At 41.6% G+C, this 10767-nt stretch overlaps 2 protein-coding genes across 2 annotated transcripts; one reads left to right on the top strand and one right to left on the bottom strand.

The window, feature by feature from the left end:
- Positions 1-477: 477 nt before the first annotated feature.
- pi4k2a (phosphatidylinositol 4-kinase type 2 alpha) lies at positions 478-7675 on the bottom strand. The gene is made up of 9 exons (XM_079651729.1): positions 6169-7675; positions 4520-4720; positions 4296-4427; positions 3354-3507; positions 3090-3151; positions 2887-2986; positions 2503-2636; positions 2253-2312; positions 478-1609 (listed from the first exon to the last, which is right to left on the bottom strand). The coding sequence occupies exons 1-9, from the start codon at positions 6499-6501 to the stop codon at positions 1448-1450; spliced, it is 1338 nt and encodes a 445-aa protein (XP_079507855.1). The 5' UTR covers positions 6502-7675; the 3' UTR covers positions 478-1447.
- A 239-nt stretch (positions 7676-7914) lies between these two features.
- Positions 7915-10628, top strand: pgam1b (phosphoglycerate mutase 1b). The gene is made up of 4 exons (XM_079651849.1): positions 7915-8251; positions 9205-9479; positions 9577-9757; positions 10002-10628. Exons 1-4 carry the CDS (start codon positions 8113-8115, stop codon positions 10169-10171), a joined length of 765 nt encoding a protein of 254 aa, XP_079507975.1. The 5' UTR covers positions 7915-8112; the 3' UTR covers positions 10172-10628.
- The last annotated feature ends 139 nt before the right edge of the window (positions 10629-10767 follow it).

Genomic DNA, 10767 nt, shown 5'->3' on the forward strand with positions numbered 1-10767 from the left:
TAATGAGAAACACTAAACGGGACCAAAACAGAAAAGTTGCGTGCCATAAAACCAAAACAATACGGTGAAAGACGGCAGAACAATTCAAAGCGTTGAAGGGAACTGGGTCAAGTGATAATCCTCTCAGGTTCATCATTACAAATAGGTGTTACCAGCCACCTCTTTTTGCAAATGCTAAACATCTTGGGGGTAATCCTGTTGTTTTTTCCCCTCAAAATTCAGTAATGGAAACCTAGTTATTCTTTTTTTTTCTGAGTTGTTGATACAAAACTTGAAATGTAAAAGTTGATCAATGCAAACATGTTGGACAACTATCAGCATATGATTGTCGGATCATACCAAGACCAGCTAATGTAATAATTTTCAGTGTAATAACATATCATGTATCAACAGAATACAATAAAGTCTGGATGTATTTTCCATATTTGAGTACCAAGACTGTAAACTGTTCTCATCCATAAACACACAAGTCATCTGTATTAGCGGAATATGTTTAATTATAATCTATCATTAAATATTACATACAAATTATACAGTGCATTGTCACAATACATTTCATGTCAGTTCTGTACAGCAGTAAGTAACCTATGTTGTTGAGGTCCACTCTTAGAGCCAGAAAATTAACCAAAATCAAAATGTCCGTGAGAGAATAAAGGAGTTTGTGGACAGGGAATCACCGACCCCCCTCCACACCCCCCTCTTCCAGACGGTATCATTTTCTCATCTTCACAAATGATTTCACGCATCAGTGGAGGAAGGAAGGTCACAGTTATCTCAGCTTAAAAAAACAGTTTGTGTCTTTCACCAAAATGGCCTCTGCTTATCACCCAAAATGACTTGCAGATCCCAATCCGAACAGTTAAGAGGTGCAATGAGAAACTGTGAGGCCATGATAGTTCATTGTGTAATGACACAACTGAAATCCCAGTTCCTTAATCGTTTAGACGTCACCAAAATGAACACTTCTCTTATTTGTTATAAATATCTTCACCCCTGCTTTTGCCAGCCCCAGGCTTTTAACTGTGTGGGAGGGAATATGCAGGTGAATATTAAAAAAGGCGGAGATATGAAGACAAAACAAACATGAAATGCAAACACCTTCCATCCAAAAAGAAAGCATGATAGGCTGTTGACTGGCGTGTACGTGTGTGGGCAAACTTTACGTGCACTTACTCAGGAGTCCAAAAGAAAAGTCTGCACTGCACTGAAAATAGGAATGTCCTTGCAGAAATGTAAAGAATCTTTATCATTTAGGCGTTACCCTTCATTGACATCCACGCAAGGCACAAGGCAAACAGGACAGATATGTTTTTCCTCTTTTGGCCTCCTCTCTCCACCCACTGGTCGATAATCATTTTCATTTTCATGATCTTATTTTTCTCTGACAGTTTTTTCGCTCCTTCCCTCGCTCCGTATTCCTGCTGTTCCTCCTCCTTCCTCTTCACTTTTACCACCAGGTGAAGAAGGGTCTTCTGCTCTGGAAACTTTGTGTGTACGACTCGCTGTTGGCTCTTTGAGGTGCTCTGGCTGTTTCCACGATTACTGGGGGCATCTGGACCAACTGCAGGGGGGTTTTACCGTCCTTCAGGGCTTGGCACAGGTTCAGGATCTTGGGATAAAGAAGGGGAAGGAAAGAGTTTCTTTAACGCCACATTTCAACATACCTAGCTTTGTATGTATTCAGGTCTTTAAATTCCTATGGGGACATCCGTGATCTTTGAAGTGTTTGAAAAATGGCTTTCTTTTTATTCCTAATGACTATGATGGCAGTCAAATTTGATGTTGCTTAACTGTAAAAGAAACTAGTTAAGCTAGTTTTACCTCATGATGAATTTAGACTAAAATGGTTTACATAGCCCACGCCACATAAATAAAAATTCGAAAATAAAAATATCAAAAAAATAATGGACGAAAAATAACCAACTTTCTCCCATATCTGCCGTGCAGGGCCGCCCCACCCGACCACGCAGTTTTTCCCTTTTTCACTCATTTTGCGGAGGGAGCGAAGAGAGCCTCATCATATAACTTTGCGTGGGGCCACAAGATGGGGCCTTTTGATCCTTTCCTAATGAAGAGGCATTTCCCTTTTTTGGAAAAACTCAGGTGTGTACCTTGTTTACTATACGGAATGAAGGAAACAAAACTGTGTAGAAAGAAGCCCTAAAACATCAAGGCACATTTATGCCTGGTGAGATTCCTCTAGGGAATACCATTTAGTCACATGTGTGTCCAGAGGAGAGAAGAGAACTCACCTGCCCCCTCATTACAGCTACTTGTTTGTGAAACTGTCCTCTGTCGAAACCAGGGTCTTTCTGCAGGACACAGTAGACAATCAACATGTTAGAGATGATGTTTTACAGCCCCAGAACTGTCTCATCCTCTTCTCCATGTTGCATTTTCCCTTGTTATAATTTCCACAATCAAATCAACAATCTTATACTGCATTCGCTCTGATTATTTTAATGTCATTCTGTGCAAAAAGGCTGACGGGTCCCTTCATACCTTAAAAAGTTCGTACAAATCCTCTTCCAGGTCTTTGATGAAATTTGGGTCAGAGAGCTTGGGCAGGACCAGTTCTCTGATTTCTTGGGAGAAAGGAACTTTGGCTTGGGATAGCCACGCCCAGTAGAAAGGGTCTGGTGAATGGAAATTACACTGGTTCTTAATGATCATGGACGAGCTGGAGAGTTAATGATACAGAGGCGGAATAGCTTTAAAGAAACTTTGACTGCAATCAAAATATGATGAAAAAATGAACACTAAGTAAGTGTTAATAATGCCAAACAAATATAATGCCTTCACTTGACACAGATAGGTTTTTCAAATGCATCACCCTGCCGTGGGTGAGCAGTGATTGGTTAAAAACAATCACTATTAGATGCTTACAGGCTCTCCAGGAGTCCGGGTGTTTGAGGGGGAAGGCCAGGCCATTGTCTATAGCTGCCAGCTTGATGATGGGATCCTTTACTACCACCCAGTCTGTGTCCTACAGAGACAAATATTTAAAAAAAACACATATTCAGCCGTTACGGCCAACAGCATTGTAGAAAATGAACGTCAAGACTATGGCTGTTTCTGTGTGTCCTTACCTTACTCCCAACTGTGTCCATGGGACAGTCATACTTCAGCAACCAGTTATCATTTCCCCTGTCTAGAATGCAAAAAAATGAATAATTCAAATTTAAACAACCCAAATGATCATATACTTTAAAAGCTATGGAAAAGACTGTAATTGACTCTGTATGACAACATCTTAATAACTAACCCATTAAAGTACACATGTTTACTTTGCTGAGTGCATTGCCTGTTATGCTGTAAGAGCCCTGACAGCGCTGCGCAGAGTGACTACATGCCTGTGTTTCTGATGATGTAATCGAGGACTACGAGGCGCTCAAACTGCAGCTGCAGCTGACGGTTGGTGTTTTCAGGCAGAGGCTCCGCTTCAAACCTCCGCAGCCAGAAATCTGCATCCTTGTATCCATCGACGAAGAGCTGGAAGGAGCCGACCTGGTGGGAAAGCAACAGATCAGCGTTTTAATTTCACACATACTGAAGTGTGCAGCAACATTCTATGCATTGGTGTCATGTGTGAATGGGTGCAAGGATATTTAAATAGGAAAGTCGGTTTCTGTCAGTGTAGGACATGCAGAGAAAAGCACGTTAAGAATGACAAAAAGGCTGACAAATCTTCTTTAATGTGGAGCAAGCCAACAAATCATAACTCTCCACTGATGACTTGCTTGAATCTGCAACATATTTACGCTTTTAATAAGTAATGTAAAGTAATGTGCGAGTGATTTGACTTATCTCGCAAACTTGTAGTGTATTAAATACATTGGCCTAAAAACAGCACCTAGACCACCATGTTGAAAATAATGTTTGCTTCCACCAGACAGGTACAATAAGGTCCACACTGCGTCTTAAATGTTGTTCATCTGCACCATATTGAAGTGATTAAGACCTACAACAATTGTACTCCGTTACGTTTTTTGATGGCAGTTGGCATCGATACGAATTGTTGAGATAATACAATTTTATAATAATACAATATTAAAGAGGTACAAAATAATCCTGGATGTAGAGCATACAAGAATGATGAAAAAACATTTGCGGGGACAAGAAATTGTTGATGGAAATGTACCAAGAACTGTATGCGAAAGACTCTTTAGTTTAGACACAGCAAATGTTCTTCAAATAAATGTTTTTCTTTTATTGAAAGTCCCAGATCACTGGATGAATTAAAAATACACATTAAAAAAAATCACCTTAAGTACTACAAGATTTTATCATATTACCTTCGGTGGTAGTCCAATTCTGTGGAAACGCTGGCCCACTTTAGGCACCTTCTCCAGGGCTAGCCTCTTTCCTCTAGACTTCACCCTGTCTATGGCACTGTAGTTGAATGTTTCACTAGCCAAGTAAACCACCTAGAGTGCAAAAGAGTGATTAAGAGAGGCAGTACTTTTCCAAATGGTTAGTTTTTCTGCTGATGCAGAAGCAGCACTGTGTGTGTCCATACCTTGGTCCTCGGAACGATGTTGAGTTCCAGTTTCTGGTCAACAAGGCTGGCCCCGGCCTCCGAGAGGTAACCCTGGTTCAGGACCAAACAGTCACGGCCAAAACAACAGGGACAACACAGTTTCTGGAGCCACTTGGTCCACTTTGGATTCAGCTGGCCATAGGGCTCTTCATTTTTAGGTTTGAACACGCCAATGATTTTCTGTGGAGGGAGGCAGAGTGGGGACAATGAGACAGAAAACCAGGAAAGGGAGAGATGACAGGATCGGTATCCAAAAGGATTTAAGAAAAGGAACATTTAGGGATGGGTTTGGTCGAGGAATAAACAACTAAATATTTAAATTCCTTGTCATTACTCTCTTCTGCAAACTTGAAAACACATCTGAAACATACAAAGCTCTAAGAGGGACAGTGAATAGGCTGATTATCAGGAAGTGGTTTCAAATTTCACTTCTTAGAAAGTGAAACGTTGTCCATATAAACATTTACTGTAGCTGAAACGAATAGAAGTTGGCCAAAACCAAAAGAGAAGCTAGAAACTTTATTCAAACCGATTTGGGTTGTGGTGTCACTTTAAAAATGTACAACTTGTTCATTGAAGAGAATTATATCCTCACAGAGAGGAAGCACATGACTACTTGGCACACTGGTGACTAAAGAAAGAAAAGCAAAGAGGTGGGAGGGGCAAGGGACGTGGGTCATTGGACAAAAAGCTCCAACACGCAGATTAGAATATGTTTAATACTTAGAAAGAAAGCATACAAAGAAAGGCTCTATAGTTGTCCATGAGTTAATTCACTGATGTTTTTGGAAATGTGTAGCAGTTTGTGAAACTAAAACAAACAAGACATTTGGGATCAGCATCTTATTTTTGATTAGATACTGAAGACTTTGCCCTTTAACCCAGAACTGCAAGACTGGGGAAAGCGAGAAAAATCACGAGAGACAACGGAAATAATGGATGACATGCATCTTATCTATGAGCTATTGTTGACACACCATAGTGACAGCTGGTGGACTTTCACTTAAAGACTACCTGCCATAGACGGATCTGAACAGCAAAGCCACAGTTTCGTTGATGATAAGGTATTTTCATGGGGAGCAAAGCAACAGGATTAGGGAGTAAGGGAATACTAAAATGTGATGATGATGATGTTTCCAAACAGATGTGGAGACCTGGAGAGTGTGCACAACCTAAGCTCTGGTCATGCTACAAGATGAGTTTGACAACAATGAATACATTTAGCAAGTAATTTATCCAGCTAGTTTGCTCATTTTTTAGATAACTAATTTAAAATGTTCTTTTTGTTTAGACATTGCGTGTTGTAACTCAATACTTTAAGTGTTATAATACCTTTAGTAATAAATAACCTTGTTATAGGAGTTGGCCGTTTGGTAGTAAATCTCATTCCTCTTGTGTTGGCATCATAGACTGTGTATATAAAGTTGGCACAGCCTGTTTGCCATGTCATCCCAGGCTAGTTGGAAGAGGCCTTTGCCTTTCCTAGAAGCGGCCAATACTTTTTTCAAAACAGTCCTGCAGCCATTGCATCACACACACTTTAAACCAGTCATAAGACAGCTATCCCCGTTAGCCTGACAGCAACAGTGGGTGATCACTGTATGCAAGTTAGCAGCTTCTGCTCTTACCCCCTGTGAGTCTTTGACAAAGTAGCTCCCACTGGAGCCCTGGTAGATCCTCTCCGGGTAGATGCCCTCCTCAATGGCTCGCTCGGCCTTTCGGATGATGTCTCTGAACTCGGGATCCTCTGGGAACTCGTTCCTGTGCGGCTCCCGCGGCGAGCTGCCCCGGTCCAGGAGCGGCTGTCTCTCCCGGCTGCGCCCAGGACTGCCTGCCGGGATACGGACGACCGAGCCCGGGGTGCTTCCAAACGCGCCCCGGGGGCTGGTGGGCTCTGTGGGACAGTAGCTGAAATCACCCGAGTCCCGGAGCGGAGAGACGAGCGGACTCGTCTCGTCCATAATGTTGGAGGTAAATGAGAAGTTTTAACTCCTGGAGAAGGACAAGAAAGAGAAACTATGACGAAATGGAATAAGTCAGTGTGGCCGTTGTTTTGTTGGCTAATACTGAAGCTGGCTAACAAGGAAACACGGAGAAAAAAGAAAAGTCAGGTGACTGTCAGCTTCCGGGGAGAGGCGGGACCTGTTGAGTATTTTGATTTTTAACCAATCAGCGTTTAAAAGGTCCTGTCAACAACCTAATCTCTTCCGCTGATTCGTCACATTCATTCAACCCACGGAAGGCACGTGAGAACACACTTAATTCAATCAGTTACCTCAATAAAAATAAAAAAGCATTTAGTGACAAATGAATCACCCCTGACTTTTACAGTGTTGAAGAATAACTGTTTTGTTAGCCATTTTTAAACCGATAAATATTGACAAACTATGTTGGCCTTATGTCATTTAAAACGTTCTTTCTTTGAAGAAACTCATTCATCTCATTAAGTGTTTAATTATATTCTGTGTGTGTCCCTGGACAATTAAATACTATGTTAAAAAGCAGCTTTCCAATGAGAAACACATGACAAATGTACATTTAGTTGGCAAACTTAAATTGCCCCAATTGAAATGTCCAATGTCACCAATGTTAATATCAAAAGATCTTTAAATGCAGTGTCATACTCAGTTGGCACTTTGATTCTGATTTGAAGTAAGGGTTGTTGAAGGATGTTTAAACCACATGACTTGCTTTGGAAAGAAAATGTGTAAATCAGTCAGTGTTTGTCATAGTTGGGGAAGTCCATCTCACAAGTTCATGATGTCCTCATAAATCCTTGTGAGCAAACTGCAAATTAAGAATAAATACTCTTTGATGTCTCTGCCTTATACCGTTAAACGACAACACATTCAAACACATACTTTTCAAAGCTGTTTGTTTGTGTTTGTCAATGTTTGGGGCTATAAATATAAGTCAACTAATAAATGAATATGTATAATTATTGTTTAACCTACAGTATATGCTGTAGGCTATAAAGTAATGAAACATTGCTTCACCCACTACAAATTGGCAACAGTAACATTAAAGTGAAAAAAACATTGTCACATCACTAATTATCATCCACTGTTATTATTTTTTAAATTGGGCAATTTTGCATAATTGGTAGGCTACTTTAATTTCTTGATCTACACAAATCCTATGTCGGTGGTTAGATTTTGAATACAAGGCAGTTACTTCAAACAAACTACTTTTACACTGTACTTTAGTATTAGCCTACTATAAAATATCTGATACTACCACAAAAGGCAGTTTTCCAGGCCTCCAGGATGCAGTGCTGGGCGTGTGGACGTGCCTCTGTTCGCATCCTCCTCCTCCTCCGGCAGACACAGCTCGTCCTCTGATTGGTGGAAATCGACAGGAAGAGAGCTCGCGTCGTGAGATCTGTCAAGTTCGGACAGATCAGCCAACTCCTTACACAAAGTGCCAACAGAACCACAAAAATACTGCGCTCGCTTCTTTGTCCCCGTCTTGTGTGCTGCAGCGAAATCAGGACACATCTGCCGGCGTTGCTGCCCCATTTTAACCAGAGTCACTTTTCCCGGAAATACAGCGCAGAGGGCATCGGTGTGAGGATGGCTGCCTACAAGCTGGTGCTGATCCGCCATGGAGAGAGCTGCTGGAACCAGGAGAACCGATTCTGCGGCTGGTTCGACGCGGACCTGAGTGACACAGGAGAACACGAGGCAAAGAGAGGAGGGCAGGCCCTGAAAGGTACAAGATGATCAATGACACACGGCCTAATCGGGCTTTTTCTCTCGGTCATTGGATTAAGACAGGGCTTCTTATGCAACTCTGCTGAATAGGGAGACAACAGGTAGAAGGGCCCACTGCGACAAAGGACGAGCCAGCAGTGACCAATCATCTGTGTTTATTAAGCTATATGAAGTTATAACAAACTGGAGAATGTATACGCTGCAATTGCAAAATGGCTTGATCATACATTGATTCTGGCACTCACTTTCTGAGTCTTTATGTTCTTCGTGTCCAGACACTTGCAATATATTTTAGGAATTGCATAATATCAATTGTGTGGTGAAAATATAAAGTAAGTAAATGGGGAAGTCATGGTGCCATGCCATCCATCTATTAAGAAATATCCAAAAAGATTTAACTGGAATGTAGTTACATTTTCAAATGTAGCTACAGCACGTACACATCATTTGGATTAGGAAAAAGTGAGCAAGCCAGCAGATTCACTTCATTTTTATTGTTATTTTATCTAATTTTCCCCAGGGATAAATAATGTATACTGATTATAATGATTGTGTGGTCATCTGATGACATCATGATTATTGCTTCAGATCTGTCACTAAGAAACATGGGGCCAGATTGCAAAAAGGAGCCTAGTTATCAGTATAGATTACTGCTGTTGGCTGAGTGAAATGTTGCCATACACTGAGCTTCACAGTGTTTTATTTAATGTATTCCATTTCTTGTGACCCAAAGATCCTCTGCAGGCCCGTCCTGCAGTGCCCCCAGCCTGCCAGTGTCCCCTGGTGTAGCCCTGCCCCTGACTAAGCAAAAGCAAAAGATGTTGCGAGAGAAGCAATAAACAATGCTGATGTTTCCTTTGTGTTAAAAGACACATTTTATGTGTCTGCTGCCCTGCTCTTACACTTGAATGAAACCTCTCTCTTTTCACGTCTTGTCTCTGATCACTTCAGACGCCGGCTATGAATTTGATATCTGCTACACCTCTGTCCTTAAGAGGGCCATCCGCACCCTGTGGTTTGTTCTGGACAGCATCGATCAGATGTGGCTGCCCGTCCACCGGACCTGGCGCCTGAATGAGCGCCACTACGGTGGCCTGACGGGTCTGAACAAGGCTGAAACAGCAGCCATACACGGAGAGGCGCAGGTCAAGATCTGGAGGCGCTCCTTTGATATTCCTCCTCCATGCATGGATGAGGGGCATGACTTCTATCAGTCCATAAGCAAGGTGGGAGCACTGGAAAACATGTTCTGTCTTACATGCAGATATCTTTATCATGTCAGTGTAAGGCAACACAATTGACAACGTTCTTCTTCTGTTGTAGGACCGCCGTTACTCCGACCTGACAGAGGACCAGCTTCCCAGCTGTGAGAGTCTCAAGGACACCATCGCCAGGGCTCTGCCTTTCTGGAACGAAGAGATCGTTCCTCAGATCAAAGAAGGAAAGAGGGTGCTGATTGCTGCCCATGGCAACAGTCTCCGAGGCATCGTCAAGCACCTTGAGGGTAAGAGACAGAGCAGATACTTTTAAGCCACTTCCCAGTGCCATACGTTTATACCATAGACTGTATATATAAACCGTCATCTCTGTGTCAAGGTAATTCAATAGAATACTTTGCTGACCTCAGCTCATGTGAACCTGATAAACTACTTGAAATAAAACTGTTATGTCTAAGTCTAGGGAGATTTTTAAAAGCATTTCAATGCAAATAAACCCTAAACTCTGAATATCTGTTACTTTTGTACAAGGTATGTCCGAGGAGGCCATCATGGAGCTGAACCTGCCAACAGGTATCCCCATCGTGTACGAGCTGGACAAGAACCTGAAGCCTTTAGGACCCATGCAGTTCCTGGGGGATGAGGAGACTGTCAAGAAGGCCATGGAAGCTGTGGCTGCTCAGGGCAAAGCCAAGAAATAGACCCCCTTTCCTGATGAGCTAGAGTACAGATCAATCATGTGTTTTTCTGTTATTAATTTATTACCAAGTCAATTACTGTTACCGTCATTACAGACACACGATGTGCACTTTATTTTGATGACACCCAGCTTTGGCACACTAAATTAGTCTTTACTGTGTGAAATACTGAAACACACATGTCAGTATTACATAGTGGATTTCAGCTATAATATGGTTTAACTATTGACCAAAAAGCAAATTTCGGGACCAGCAAATATGAGCAAACATAGACTAACCCTGCAGTCACCCTGTTGTAATCATTCCTATTTCTGATCCGTGTAGGTGAAGCTCAGATGGAGCAGTATTACCTATAAAGAAACACTGGCTGTTGTTAAAAGGGCAGTTTGATATGATCTGCACTGCTGATATATGTTTTCTGTGGCATTGTGAGAAAATAAATAAATGTTGTGAACCATTATATTATGTTTAATCTGTGTCCAACATAATTTTCTTGCATAAATGTCCCCTATGTTTATGCATAATATAGTTAGAGTTGGTTGGGTTAAGTCCCTCAAAAAAGATTACTCAATAGGTTTTGTTTTAAAGGAAGACTACCT

Source organism: Notothenia rossii, assembly GCF_949606895.1.
Source record: "Notothenia rossii genome assembly, chromosome: 1".
Lineage (NCBI taxonomy): Eukaryota > Metazoa > Chordata > Actinopteri > Perciformes > Nototheniidae > Notothenia > Notothenia rossii.

Bases quoted from the DNA above. Each gene is read 5' to 3' on its own strand.
- pgam1b (XM_079651849.1), top strand. From the start codon at position 8,113: ATGGCTGCCTACAAGCTGGTGCTGATCCGCCATGGAGAGAGCTGCTGG. The intron at 8,252-9,204 runs GTACAAGATGAT...TGATCACTTCAG, and splicing joins AGGAGGGCAGGCCCTGAAAG to ACGCCGGCTATGAATTTGAT. The intron at 9,758-10,001 runs GTAAGAGACAGA...CTTTTGTACAAG, and splicing joins CATCGTCAAGCACCTTGAGG to GTATGTCCGAGGAGGCCATC.
- pi4k2a (XM_079651729.1), bottom strand. From the start codon at position 6,501: ATGGACGAGACGAGTCCGCTCGTCTCTCCGCTCCGGGACTCGGGTGAT. The intron at 4,428-4,519 runs GTATGGACACAC...TTTGCACTCTAG, and splicing joins ACATCGTTCCGAGGACCAAG to GTGGTTTACTTGGCTAGTGA. The intron at 3,152-3,353 runs GCATGTAGTCAC...TTTGCATTCTAG, and splicing joins TTACATCATCAGAAACACAG to ACAGGGGAAATGATAACTGG.